Below are 15,380 nucleotides of genomic sequence, written 5' to 3' on the forward strand. Positions count from 1 at the left end.
ATGTCTGCTTCTCCTATGGCAGCTCGGTCACCTTGAGATGGGTTATGTTGTAGCCACTCTGCCGGTCGCCGGTGCTGCACCCATCGAGCCTGGGTGAAAAGGTAGTGGCCCTTTGCGACGGTGGAGACATCTCAAGTATTTCCCAAGTTTGGTCGTGGATGCAGCCAACGCTCAATGCTTGCACGGGGTGTCCCTCCTCTCGGGCTCCCAGTTGGCTATTTGGTGTAGGCATAGTGCTGGTCGTCGGTAACGGTGTTGTGTGCTTGGCTCCGGTTGTTGCCATTGTGTTTTTCTGCCTAGCACCTTGTATCTTCTTTCCGCTTTGCTTTGCATTCATCCCCTTTGAACTATAGTGCCCTTGTATCATGGCCGGTTGATGGCTTTATTAATTCAAAGTCGGGCTAGGTTCGAGCTCTTCTCGGGCTCAGCCGACGCCTTTTCTCTAAAAAAAGATATTTTAAAAATACCAAAAAAGATAAACAATTCTGAAACCTTTTGTAATGAACATGGTCTAATGTTATAGTCACATGTAAAGTTTCATGAAGGAGCGACTCCCATGGTCTTTTGTGCAAACAAAAAGTCAGATCTATATAAAAGTTACTATTTAAGATTTTTTTTATGTTGCGATTTTGTTTTCTTTCCTAGAAGAACGCGGAAGTCATTTCTTGGCGTACTTCCTTCATGATTAGAACACTCGACCATGTTCGCTACCAAATTATGTTTTTTTCTAAGTTAAAATGCTTTAGTGAGTGCGCGGTGCGCCTAGATCCAGGTTCTAAAGATCCGCATCCGTGAGTCATTTACTTTAATCTAAAATGTGCAGATATAAATTAAATAAATTAATTTACTTGTTAGTTGAATGGCATATTAAGGTGTACCTACATTTTTCGAGAAAAAATGAATATATCTAGTTTTATGTATGGAATTTGGCTAAAAAAATGTGATCTTTTACCACGGCCTAATGGTACATCCTATTCTGATTTTCTGAATGCGGCCCTGTTTGGTTCGGCTGTTGATTTCTAAAAGCAGCTGTGAAAATCTGTTGTGGAAAAACAACTATGGAAAATCTGATGTGAAAAAGATGCAGGTCATTTGGCAAACCAGCTGATACAGCTTTTTTAGATTTTGGCCCGCAGCGGAATCAGATTTTGGAAAGTACGTCCGGAGCTGCTTCCGCTTTTGGTTCAGATTTTGACAGCGGATTTCTGGAATCGGATTCTGCTGGATTCTCCCTTTGGTTCAGATTCTGCTGCGCGGCAACGGAATCCATTGATAAAAGCTGAACCAAAACAGGGCCTAAGGATACATGAGGACAACAGCTAGCGGTGTGAAGCTACGCGATGCTTCTTAGTGCAGGTCTCACTCACACTTGATCCAATCAGCAGTCTCCAAGGAGATACTACTCACAGCCACTTCTAGCCACAAGCTCACAGCAACAGCATTTCCGGGTTCTCGCTGCTCCAAGTGTTCTGACAAGAAGAGATCTCTGCAGCACCAATTGCATCAAAGCTCAAGATTTTTCTCTCTATCCATGTTTATATTTTAAAGCTTACACATCCCCCTCTCCTATCAAGTCATATTCACACTCACGCCTCTCTTGGAAAACCCATACAGCAGACTCCAGAATAGCTCCCCAATGGCGACGACCACCATGTCCCTTTCCTCGTCGTCCTTTGCCAGTAAGATGGTGAAGAACATACCGTCGTCAGCTCTCTTCGGTGAGGCCCACGTCACCATGTGCAAGATTGCAGCGAAGGCGAAACAGGTTTCCTCTCACAGCCCATGGTACGGTGCCGACCGCGTGCTCTACCTCGGCCCACTCTCTGGTGAGCCCCCCAGCTACCTCACCGGTGAGTTCCCAGGCGATTATGGTTGGGACATAGCCGGACTTTCGTCTGACCCCGAGACCTTCTCCAAGAATCGGGAGCTAGAAGTGATCCATTGTCGTTGGGCCATGCTTGGGGCACTTGGTTGCGTCTTCCCTGAGTTGCTCGCCCGCAATGGCGTCAAGTTTGGCGAGGCCGTTTGGTTCAAGGTCGGCTCCCAGATCTTTAGTGAGGGTGCTCTCGACTACCTCGGCAACCCTAGCCTTGTGCACACGCAAAACATCCTAGCTATTTGGGCATGCCAGGTCGTGCTCATGGGTGCCGTCGAGGGGTACCGCGTTGCCGGCGGTCCACTCAGTGAGATCGTCGACCCAATATACCCAGGAGGCAGCTTCGACCCTCTCGGCCTAGCCGACGACCCCGAGGCATTCGCCGAGCTCAAGGTGAAGGAGATCAAGAACGGTCGCCTCGCCATGTTCTCAATGTTCGGCTTCTTTGTCCAAGCTATCGTCACGGGCAAGGGCCCACTTGAGAACCTCGCTGACCACATCGCTGACCCAGTCAACAACAACGCATGGGCGTTTGCCATCAACTTTGTCCCTGGCAAGTAAGATGTCGTAAAGATTGTGCACACCACGAAGCATGTTGTTGTGCGGTTTGAGTTGTACTACCATGATGTATATTACGAGAATTTTGTGCGAAAACAATGCAAGATTTGTCCGCTTTCAATGTTGTGACTTGCAAGATTTTTCGGCCTCGCTGAAACAAATAAGTACTTTGTCATGCGCTTAATTAACTATTACTTCCTAGGTTCGGAATTACTTGTCACTCAAATGGATAATTCCGGACGGACGGATGTGTTTGACACTAAAATACATCCGTTTAAGCCCCAAGTAATTTTTGATAGAGGAAGTATCATATTGTTCTCAGATGAGTGACAACTTATAGGATCGTGTGTGTCGTTAAATTTGTGGAGCCTGAACGAGGAAAACACTAGTATATATATTTTTCATTGAAGATTTCGGTTTCGTGTTTACTCTCCACGCCTTTGATCAAGACAACCATCTGAAGTGATATCTATTCATCTCGCTCAGTTGCAAGGGCCATGATTTATTTTCATTTCATAATTTGCAACAAAACAGAGTGTGTCCAATTATATTGCATCAATGATTTTTTGGATCTATCTGCATTTTTTACTTTATGATTTGGACAATTTAGAGACACATACACATTGATGTAGTAACCAATAATGGTTGTCTCGCCACGTTTTCATGTTTGGCTTCTATGCGCACATGCCATCGTCATAGGGGAAAGCATTGTTAGATTTCTCCATCGAAGAAGTACCTCCGTGCAATTACTTCAAATTTATCAAACCTGTCATAAAAGCACCCATTGTTACTTTCTTAGTTCATACAAAGATGAATGCAAGTAGGTCTATTGTATATGAAGCCAAATTAAGCCCGGTCCAAACCTGACAGCTACAACATCACTGCATCCTATACGATCATCCCCATGTCCCATGTCATAATCACCACTTTCGCTGTTGTTTCGCTGCCCCTAAACCTACTGGGCTATTCTTTTAGCAAATGCAAATCAACTAAGAACTACCAAACTCCTAGATGTTTTTATGTTGATGCAGTTCTTAAACCAATCATGTTATTTTCTTACCCAATTTCACCACACAACTAATATTGATCGTTTTCACCCGATACATTGCCTCAACCATAGCATGTGCCATCAATAAGAGAGAGTCCAATATGGTATCCACCCCAACTAATTGATCTCCCCCAAACTCAACCACCCATAGCAAATCCTTCACCCTCCTTTGTCTCCATTATACTCCCTCCGTTCCTAAATGTAAGTCTTTGTAGAGATTCCACTATGAACCACATACGGATGTATATAGATGCATTTCAAGTTTAGATTCATTCATTTTGCTCCATATGTATTCCATCTAATGAAATCCCTACAAAGACTTATATTTAGGAACGGTGGGAGTATATTTCAAGCACCCCTCCTTGCTATCACAGGAAAACCCTCCCCAAAGCCCACCATGGCCCAGAGCCATGTGGTTCGACTCACCACCGGATGTTGTTGTCTGAATTGAGAAGACAGTGTCACTGTGGGGAGGTAATCGATTTAGTTGAGGAGCGGGATGCGAGAAGGCAGGCATCGATGCTATGAAATTGTGGTGGATGGCAAATTATTGGAGCCGGCGATGGGTGGACATCCACCTATAGATCAACACGGCAGTCTCTATTTTGTGCTCATTTTATTTCAAACAAATTAAGAACTATTGTTATTCTTCGGAAATCATATAGGAGTACATAGACATTAAAATGTACTTTTACAAAAGATAGCTATCATAAATTTTGCACAATATAAATGTTGTTGCATGATCATCATCAAAACAGAAAGATAGGGCGGCATTAGAATCAACCACACGCCAAGATTTGCCTTTTAGAAAACTACAACTTGTATTTCTTTATCAGATTCCTGCCCAACTTTAAGATCTAAATATACAAAAATCAAACATACATAATTATAAGTGAAAATTATAGGGTTCATTATCCTTTTGTCCTCAGTGGTGTCCATGTGCTCAGTTTTGCCCTCAGTTGCGAATTGTGCTCAGTTTTGCCCCTGGTCCATGCGCAGCTACTATGACGAGGCCAAACGACCATATTTTAGTCCATTCCGTCTGCCGGCGTTAGTGGTAGCGTGGGTCCGGAGCATACACGTGAGACCGTGTGGACGTGGGTTCGGAGCTGACATGTGGGACCATGCAAAAAATCCCCAAATCAATCCTAGGGTTCTAATAACCTGCCAACTCGACGTGCCCACTCTGTCCCGTCCGCCGGCTGGCCGTCCCGCACCGCCGCCAGCACCTACGCCGCCACCAGCTGCACTGCCGCGGTCGTGTCCGCGGCCGTCCTGATCCACCGCTACCTGCGACGCCCGCCACCTTCCTGCGACGCCACGGGTGGGGCGCCCGCCACCTGCTCGACCCACGTCGCGGCCTCCTTCCGGGCGCCCGGCCAAAGCACTAATAGGTGGGGGGCTGGTGGAGCTGTTTAAAGCACGAGGATGGAGTTGCGGTTTGATTTCTTGGTGCACATTAGAAGGGACAGGTACATGTTGAATGCAAAGATTAAGAAGAAATTCCAAGGAGGTTTTGATTATTGGTTGCCAATGGCTTGTAATTGGAGTTTTAGACAATTTGGGGAGGTAATTTGTAGCCAATATCCTTGGGGTTTGCTTGATGAAGTGGAATACAAATACTACGATGGGAAAAGAGATGGGTGACAGTTAGTAATGATGAAGAGTTGGCTATCATGTTTGCTGGGCATAAGGAGAAAGAGAATTTTCATGTGAGGCCGCAAATTGATGTGATTGAGCAGGCATTTGGACCTAGGATGGCTAGTGCAACATCTCGGGGAGAACCAAGTCGTCGTAATGGCAGCTCTAGCCAGAACAGTTCAGTTGGTGCACGGCAACGTGGTGGCTCGACAAGCGTGGGCACCGGCAGTAGAGTCCCCCTTGAAGTGGAGCCTGATTCCTACAATTCTGGGGTTGATGAAGAGAAGCTATATTCTGATGTTATTCAGAATTTACGATGGGCACCTCGGGCTGAAAACCAAGATGAGGCTCAGAATGCAGTCCGTGTGGATGACGACGCGGTGGGTGAAGACGAAGACCTTGCAGTTGTTGAATAGGACCCTTTGATCCCTCATACGGAAGAAGGTACCATTTTTGCATCCATGACTGAGTGTAGAAATGCACTTGTGACATACTGCATCAAGGTAGAACATACTTTCAAAGTTGACAAGAGCGATCAAGTACATTACAGAGTGCACTGCCTGACTGAGGGTTGTCCATGGAGGATGCTCGCATCTAAAATGCGAAATAGCACGAATTTTCAGGTTAAAGTGAACCCTTTCAGGCACATATGCCAGGAATCAACCCTTAGGAAGGATACAGTCAGTAGAGCAAAGTCAAGATGGGTGGCAGAAGAAGTAAAGAAGTAGGTGAAAGAAAACCAGCAAGTGGGTCCAAAAGAATTGCAGAAGAACATCAAAGACAAGTTCAATATAGATTTACCATACATGAGGTTATTCAATGGTGAACAACATGCTATGGATTCTATTTATGATAACTGGCAGGAAAGTTTTCAATTGTTGTATGCATTCAAAGGTGAAGTGGAGAGGATCAGCGCAGGTAGTATTTTAGATATTGACCACCACACCATGGAGTACACATTCAGGGGTGTGACAAAGACGAAGGAATACTTTAGGAGGGTTTTTGTCTGCTTTGAGGCTTGTCACCGCGGTTTTTTGGCAGGCTGCAGGCCTTATTTGGCTATTGATGCTACTTTTCTCACAGTGAGGTTTAAAGAATAGTTAGTAGCAGCTTGTGCAGTTGATGCACACAGTTTTGTATTTCCAGTTGCGTACGGTGTGCTGGAGACAGAGTCTGAGGAGAGCTGGACTTGGTTTTTGCATAATCTGCGCTGGGCTATTGCACATCCCAATGGGTTGGTAATTCATACAGATGCCTGCAAAGGTTTAGAAGTGGTCGTTGACAATCTGTTCCCTAGAGTAGAGCATCGGGAATGCATGTGTCACCTTGCTGCAAATTTTGTGAAGAAATTCAAAAGAAAGGTGTACACCGACAATTTATGGCCAGCATCTTTGACTTGCAGTGTGAAGAAGCAAAACTACCACTTGAGACAGTTATACATGAATCCCAAAGTGAAAGAATACTTGGAAACACACCACTCCAAGTTATGGGCCGGAAGCCAATTCAGCGAACTAAGCAAAGTTGACTATGTGCACAATAATCTAGTAGAGTATTTCAACTCAACGATCCGCAAACTAAAGGGTCATTATGTGGTGGATTTGCTTGATAGGATAATGGTAGAATACATGCAGAAATTTCATTATCGTGCAGGAATAGCCGAGGCAAAATTCATGGGCCACATTATCATCCCTGCCGTGATGAATGAATTGAAGCAGAAAACAACAGGCTTGGAAATGAACATGACTCTTTGCTCGGGTACCACAACAGAGATATCATATTTGGATAAAGAGAAGAGTGAATGGAGATATCCAGTGAATTTAAAAGATAGAACTTGCAGTTGTAGGCAATGGCAGATAACTGGGTTGCCATGCATTCATGCCTTGTTTTTCATCACTTCTCTCCCAGGTCCAGGAAGGAACATACAACAGTATGTGCATGATTACTACTCTATTGCAAGGTTCAAGGCCACATATGTGTATGCCTTGCCTGCTATGGAAGGAAAACAACAATGGGACATTGTGGACCCTGGATTCAAGCTTTGCGCTCCAGTTCTGAAGAGAGCAGCAGGTAGACCAAGGAACAGTCGAATCAGACCTCGCAGCGAAGGAGCTGGACTTGGAGCAAGGAAGCGTAAGTGCACAAGGTGTGGTGGGTCTGGTCATTTTGGTAAGTATTGTGATAACATAGTAGATCCAGCGTCGGAGAGAGTTTCGATGAAGGCTTCGATGAAAATGTTGGTCAGCAGCCAGTTGCCTCAATAGATGATGAAATTGAAGATCAACAGCCAGTTGCATCAGATGAGGATTTTGACGAGGTTCCAAATGATGATGGTCAACAGCCGCATGATTTTGATGATGATCCAAAATATCCTCCAAATGATGATTCAAGTGAGGCTCCAAATGGTGATCCAAATGAGGCTCCAAATGTGATCCAAGTGAGGCTCCAAATGGTGACCAACCTTCTATTGTTGTGAGTTCTGCTAGGTATGTAAATCTTTCAAATACTACTGTACATTTATCACTTGACATTATCTCACTATCCTTTATGTTTTGCACAGCTCTGCAGTCACTACAACAACAACCCTCATATAGCAACGGATGAGTTGCAATGATCTAGGAATGTGTTGTAACCTCTCCGCCATAGTTACGCGTATATGTGTTGGAAACATGTATGTTGCTATTGCTGTGAGGAACAACGAATACTTTGCTTCTATACAAGAAGTGGAAGGAGAAAATAAGACTCGAACAAGCTGCAGATATTATTTCTGCACACACAAAAAAAAAAGGGGAAGAGACTTGAACCAGCAACCTCTCGGCTACAAAGAGAGAGACAAACCGCCTCACCTATGTTGACAACGTGATTAGTAAATTGATTTCACTTAGATAAATACAATGCCAACTCAGATGCCCCTTCGCAAGTTGGGGCCCATAGGACGTGCGCAGGGGGCTAGCCGATCGGGCCGATGTTTCTAAAAAAAATGCCAATCGGGCCGATGCTGCTTTTTAATATTTTTTTAGGATACTGCTTTTTAATATCGATCAGCTCTGCTACTTGTACTTTTATTATTTCTTAATTAAAAAGGTCCTATGTGTACGTATTCTCAGTAAAGAAAAGTTGTTCCTTGTACGAAGTAGTTGATCCCTGCTACTTGTGTATTACACTAAAAAACAATATGCTACTTGTACAGTTGTACGGGTATGATAATTTGAAATCCAACTTTAAAGAAATGAAGAGCCCATTTATGTAAAAAAGATATTTTACTAAATTTATATAATTTGGTAAAAATAATAAGACAATTTTTTTCGTGTAAGTACATTTTGTTGTAAATTTAAAGTGTGTTCATGCTTCTTGAAAAAACATTAAAGTTTCAAAAGTGTTCACGCATATAAAAAAATTGTTTTTGGTAAATATTCACTGTGTCTTTGTTAAATATTTGTAACGTATTTAATAAAATTTCACCGTATATTTAAGTAAAAGATATCATGTATTTTTTAAAATCATACTCCCTACAATGTTAGTGCAAAGTCGCGTCACTTAATTTGGGAAGAAGGGAGTACCTTTTAAATGTTTTTTTGGGAAAAAAGGAGTTCATCGTGTATTTCAAAATGTTCAAAGAGATATTTAACAGTGTTATATATTAAAATATTTACAATTTGTTTTAAAATTCTTTGTAATATATGTAAATATGTGTATTGTGCACTTAAAAAAGGTTCATCGTATATTTAAAAGTTTTCATATAAAAAATAGTTAATAGCAAAAAAGGAAGCATGAAAAAACATAGAAAAGCCTAGGGTTCGACATTGCAGCATCGACCCCCTTCGTCTCTTTGGTCCCGCTACCTCGCCAACTGTTAAAGGAGTAGTGAACCTCTCCGTTTTTGTTCTTAGTTATGGTATGTCCTTGATTTCCCCTCAGTCTTGGGTCACATTCGCCACGCAGCATCATCAGTAAGCCGTCATAGCAACGTCGGGAGTGCTGCATCACAAGAACAGTGTGTCGTCGAGTTGCATCGTAGCATTGTTGGCTCCTCTAGTGTCGTGCCTCCCCTCCCCTTATGTGTTGTGTTGCAGTTGTGTGGCAAGCGATGCCCGCTTCCGGCCTCCCTGATCATGCGGTACCCGCCTCCTCTTTCATCACGTGTGTTGTCGCAACAGTGTGACGAGCAACCCCTCCTCCTCTTGCATGTTGCCCATAATTGTGAGGTAAGCATTGTCGGCTTCCATTCTCCCCTTCCGTTCTACGTTGCAGCACCGGCCGTCAGCGGCTACAGCCTTCCCTTGCGTCACGCATGTTGGGTCGTAGTAGTGTGGTGAGCAGTGCCTCCTCCTGCATGTTGCATCGCATCAGTGCGGCAAGCAACCCGTCCTTCGCCTGTGTTTTGCATTGCAACTGTGCGGCGGGCGTCGCCCCCGCCTTTAGCAACCCCCTGGGTGCTACGTATGCCGCCCCCACTTGCAGCAATTGTGCCACTACAGTCGTGGGTTTACAGCACCCCTGACAGTGCAGGCGAGAGCTTCACCACGTAAGAATGTAGTGATGCGGGTCGCAACCATTGCCCCTTCCTGTTTGCAACAACGGTGGTGCGCCATGGTGAAGATGCAACAACCGGTGGTCGCGTCTTCCTTCGTTTGCAGTAAGAACAACTGTTTGCGGTGCGGATGGAGCAGCAGGTGGTGATCGCCGTCATTCCTCCCGATTCGTAGCAGCGATGGGCGGGTGGTTGTCGTCGTCATGGAAGCCCTCTCCTCTTGAGTGTGATGAACGATAGATGGGAAGGGGAAGGAGGCGAACAACGAAGAACGCGTGAAGGAGAGATGTTCGTGCGAAGAGAGAAAGCTAGAGGGGAAGCGGTGGATATATCCACAATGACATGTGTCCCACAAAGGACATGATTTAGGTTTCACTATTATTAGACAGTGGAAATCCAGAAATAGACAATGGGTCTCGGGTCCCATTGCACCCGATTTTTTAAAATTCAAGAACAGACAAAAATCTTTAATTTATTGGAATCAAACATGCATGTATTACACTCATGTGAATTGTTTCGCAAATGAATTGCTTCCATCGATTCGGAAGCCAAGAAAACAATGTTGAGATACAAAGTGTGAATAGTAACTTTTATATAGTGCGATTCTGTTTTTCTTTGTCGAGAATACGACTAGAGTTGTTAATCCATGAAACTTTTCACACGAGTATTACACCAGACCACGTTTGTTACAAATAAAGTTTCAGAATTTTTCTCCTTTTGGTATTTTTCACTAAAATTGTTTTTTTCATTTCGGTGCATTGGCCCCATGTTCCAAAGATCTGCGTCTGTGGAATACAAGTGGTTTATATTTTTGAACTGGCAACATATAAACACGTATTTTTGTTCAACTTGTTGAGATGAACACTATAGAGTGGTTCATCTAGGAATTTTCGAACCCATCAATCAAATCAAAACTAACAATATAGTACTTCATCCGTTCATAAATATTTGTTTTTTTAGAGATTTTAAATGAGCTACACATACAGATGTATATAGACATATTTTAGAGTGTAGATTCACTCATCTTGCTTTGTATGTAATCACTTTTTGAAATCTCTAAAAAAACAAATATTTAAGAATGGAGGGAGTACATACTACTATCATGCAAAAGAAAAAGTGCGCGACGTTGAAAATTGCGGACACGCGTGGCGGGATCTGGAAATTTCCGGCCACCATATATTTTTACTATAGATCTAAAGAAACCCTGATTTTCATATCCCTCAAACCCCACCACCGCAACGCCGGACCTCTCCCTGCAACCGCCCTCTGTAATAGCGCCGCCGCTCTCGTCTGGCCAACCACCGCTCGCGCCTCCACGGCCCCCTCCTCGCCGAGTCGCCGGATGTAGCCTCTATGGCGCCTTTCCTCTCGTACCGGCTACCCCCGCCCCCGTCGACGTTGACTCGCTGCTCTCCTACCCGCCGCCGACGGGGACGAAGTCGAGCACGGTGGGGAATCCGGTCACAACCTTTCCCCATGTACGTCAATCATTCCCATCCACCGACGTCCTCGCTCTGTTCTTCTGGATCATGTGGCAGCACCGAGGCCGATGTGGGACGTCATTAGATTCGGCCTCCCTCCGCATCGCATCACCAGTTGTCTCTGCCCCCGCCAATGGCTCATACGTTCGCCTCAGGTATATCTATCTGGTTAATTTTCGCACACTGCATCTGCTATTTCATCTTCCACACATAGCGTCCTCAGATTTTTGCTAGCTTTATGAATCTGATTGATTCCCAACTCAATTGCTAACTAGTGTCGATTTCAAGCAAGCTTGCAGTTCAATCTAACCATATTATGTGATCTAATGTGCTGTCCATAATGCTAGCTTCATCCAAGATCCTCCAAACTCGGCCGAAGGAACAGCCCAGGATAACTTCTGTATCTAAATAGGGGCACCCCACTATCTGATTTTCCTGAATCCTCATGAAGCCACGTCATCCGAATTCTCATAGCCGTTGATGCAGTATAGTTCAACATCCTGCAGCCGTCTGATCATGTTTGGATGCAATTTACCGAGACTTGCCACCGCTAAGTGGAAAATAACGATTGGTCGATTTACCACAGCGCCCCTCTTATTCTTCGATCGCACTGTCCGCTCAAGTTTTCGTACTGGGCTCATATCAAAAAGTTTTCGTACTAGGCTAGAGCTGGACCTGTCGCTTCTGGGCTGGCTCTGGAAGCCAACATATGGTACATGGGCTGTAGCCCATGCGTGCTAGGTTCCCATGAGTACGGTCATCTTCCCCACGTTGCCAATCTCATCCCCGTCGTTATCTCTTCCGCCACCACAAATATAGCTAAAAATGCAGATGAAACTGCAGCATTAATCAACCACATTACCATCCCTCCGTTACCCTAGAACAGCTGAAGAATCGCTAGATTTAACTGAGCAAACAACGCCTTTGTGTTTCAGTGCTACAAATCCTCCTCCAAGACCGTCGATTAATGGGTCACAGGTCGGGCCGCGGTACAATCGCCGAGCACCCAGATCTTCGAGGAAGACATTGCCGAGACAACCTGCGCCCGTCGTTGCTCTCCTCCAGACCTCCTCTGCCACGCCCACCAGTCCGCCTCACCCCCAATTTTTTTCTGATTAATGGGAGGTTTGCTGCTGGTCCGTCGTGCCGACCAACTGCCCCTGCTCTCCTTCGAACCTCCTCCGCCATGATTGCCACTACGTATTGCCCCTTAATGTTTCTATGAGTGTTGGGACGCGGGCTGGACAGCCGATCCTTGGCCGGAGATCCTAGATCGTCAAGCAAGGCACAGTCGTTGAGTCCTTTGCATGTCGTTGCTCCGCTCCGAAGCTGTCGGGGGCAGCGAGAAGCCCGACTAAATCATCAAAGGCGAATTCCATAGGGACTTAAGAGAGTCCACCTTTGGGACGGCCACATCAGCTTATAAGGTGAGCATCCCTGCGCTTACGTTCATCTATGAGATGATGAATAACACTCTTTGACATGCTTCTGTGTGGCCTATCGTTTAGATTCGGCCTTTGGAGTTACTTCCCACTACCCACACGGCAGTCTGCACCATCTGATGCTACCACGTTGCACGCCTCAATACTCCCCGGTCCAGGTGCGTGCATGCACTTCACCAGGTTACCTTTTAAGGGCATCTCCGGCCGTTAAACCGCGCACTGGGGGCGTGATGCCCCCAGTCGCGGCGCCCACGGTTAGTCAAAAAAGTCAAATACGGCGCAAAAACGACTCAAATTTAACGCAAACATTGGCGAGTTCATTCAAACTTAAACATATTTTACAAAAAAGAAAAAAAACTACCGCGGGCTACCCCCGCCGTCTCCCTCGCCGCCTGCCCACGCGGTTCTACATGCCGAGGAGGCGGTAGAACCGCGTGTAGTTGTCGTCATCGTCGTCGTCGTCGCCGCCGCCTCCGCCGTCCTTGCTGCATCCCTCCCCCGGTTGGAGCGGCGGGTTGGACGGTCCGGGGGCGTCGTCGTCGTCGTCGCTGTCGAGGACCACGACGCTGTGCTCGTCCTCACGCCCACGCTTGCGGGCGGCGAGCTCCTCCAGGGCCCGGCGCTGTCGGACCATCTCGTCGCGGAGGTAGTCGTCCCGCGCCCACCGCATGGCGTCCTCGTCGGAGAAGCCGCATCGGGCTATCTCCTCGTACTCCGCGGGGAGGACGGGCTCCGGCTTGGCCTCGGCGAGGACGAAGCGGCCGGTTGGTGAAGAGGCGTTGGCGCCGCCGGAGCTGCGGGTGCGCGCGCTGACCGGCGTGTCCTGGGGCTCCGGCTTGACAGGGCGGAGGCAGGGCGAGCCGCCGGACGAGGAGGAAGACCCCCCGGTCTCCATGCGCCTCGGGGTCCAGGAGCTTCCCCGGCGGCGTGAGAAGGAAGGGGGAGCGGGGTACTCCAGGCGCGGCGTGTTGCCGCCCTCGATGTACTCGAGGACGGCCTCCAACGTGCGCCCGGGCACACCCAACCACAGACGCCGGCCGGCGGCGTTGAGCCTGCCGGAGGGCACGACGCCGTTGGTGGCCTCGAGCTGCTCGGACTGACGGCGGCGGAAGTAAGGTTCCCAGAGCGGGCTGTCGGGGGCGTACCGTGGCGCCTCCCTCGCCGCACGCGGCAGGTTCGAGCGGATGCGTGCGATCTCCGCACGCCGCGCCGCGCCGGTCGGTACCGGGTGCACCGGCACGCCGCCCGCGCTGATCCTCCACGTCCCGGGCACCCGCATGTCCGGCGGGACCGGGTACTCGGCCTCGTAAAGGAGGCGAGCCTCGTCTTCGTGAAGATGGCGGCGGCCGAAGCCGTTCGCCGCCGCGCCGTCGCCTGGGAAGCGCTCGGCCATGGGTGTGAACTGGGGACGGCGAAAGAGAGGAGAGGAGAGGGAGGAAACGACGGCGGCGGGAGAGTGTGAGTCGCCGAGTGCGCCGGGGCGCTTCATATATAGGCCAAGGCGCGCGTGTCACCGTGTGTACGCGTGGCGGGCGAGGGAGGGCGAGGGACGCGCGTCGTCCGGTCTTCACTGCGCTGCCCGTGAGGCATCAATGGTGCAGGCTGACCGGCGCGGCAGCGCGGCAGCTTTGGCATTGATTCGCCGCGGGAAACGAGGCGATGAGGACGACGAAGGGCCGAGAAGAGAGCCGTGTCGCTGACGCAGCGGGCCCGCGGCTTTTTCGCGCCAAAACAGTTCGCCCGGCGCCCCCGGGCGCCCCCCAGCGCGCCGGGTTCGGGCTGGGTCCACCGGCGCTGTTTTCGGCCCAAGCCGGCGAAAATCGGGCTCCTGGGGGCGCGACTTGGCCGTTTTTTTAGCGCCGGCGCGAAAAAAACGTCTGGGGAGGCCTTCCTGGGGGCGCGGCTGGAGATTCCCTAACTTGGAGTATATATGTTCTTAGATACATGTACTCTTCTCAATAGGTCATTATATACCAACTGAAATTTTAATGGATGCTAAATTATTATCGCGCACATCTATGTTGTGACCTTTTCTCTATGTGATTTTGATTTCTTTGCTCACTTCATGCATTGGCACAATGCACCCTGTTTTTCCCTGCAGTTTTTTCTTACTGTTATTTGTTCATAGCGGAGTGTGGCAAAAATATCAATACATACACTGTTTTGTTGCTCAGATCAAGAAGCTGAGGTCAGTGTTTTGAATTAAAAATAAATTGTTTCATCTTTATATTGAGGTTTAAGTTTATTGTTTGCACCTTATAATACTTAAATATGCTATTGGTTGTTGAATATAAGATTAGTTTGCATCCATGAAGAGGGCATATTTCACAAGCAGACATAATTAACATTTATGGAAAAAGTCATTTATCATGTCTTTTGTCGCAAAGGTGACCCATTCATTATTTGTTTGTGAGACTCCATATTTCAGGTGAGAATTTTGTTTCCCACTAATTTGTTGGACTGCTCAATGGACATATGGAGACTTTGTTCCACTATTATTTTGGAAGATGCTCTATGGAATTTTAGTGTTCAGTGCAACCTCTCAATGTTTTAGTATATAGTGTTTCACTTAGTTTTGTTATACCACTTTTACATAAAATATATTATTGTTGGTCCACTTTTTTTGTAATATGATAGTTGTAAATGTAAACATAGCCATTTTGTGGTTAATAGTTACAAATTAATTGTGGTGATCGGTTGTATTAATTCCAAAATTCTAATTGGAAAGTTTGCTCTCTAATATGTAATGTTTTTTTCTCCCAGTAATGAGGATGATTTTCATATAGACTGCTAGGGATCAAGACAA

General features: G+C 46.9%; 1 protein-coding gene across 1 annotated transcript; it reads left to right on the forward strand.

The window, feature by feature from the left end:
* Window positions 1–1,605: 1,605 nt before the first annotated feature.
* On the forward strand, window positions 1,606–2,437 carry LOC123136078 (chlorophyll a-b binding protein of LHCII type 1-like). The gene has a single exon (XM_044555364.1). The coding sequence runs from the start codon at window positions 1,637–1,639 to the stop codon at window positions 2,435–2,437; it is 801 nt and encodes a 266-aa protein (XP_044411299.1). The 5' UTR covers window positions 1,606–1,636.
* Window positions 2,438–15,380: the final 12,943 nt, after the last annotated feature.

The sequence above is a fragment of the Triticum aestivum genome, chromosome 6B (assembly GCF_018294505.1).
Source record: "Triticum aestivum cultivar Chinese Spring chromosome 6B, IWGSC CS RefSeq v2.1, whole genome shotgun sequence".
NCBI classification, from domain to species: Eukaryota; Viridiplantae; Streptophyta; class Magnoliopsida; order Poales; family Poaceae; genus Triticum; species Triticum aestivum.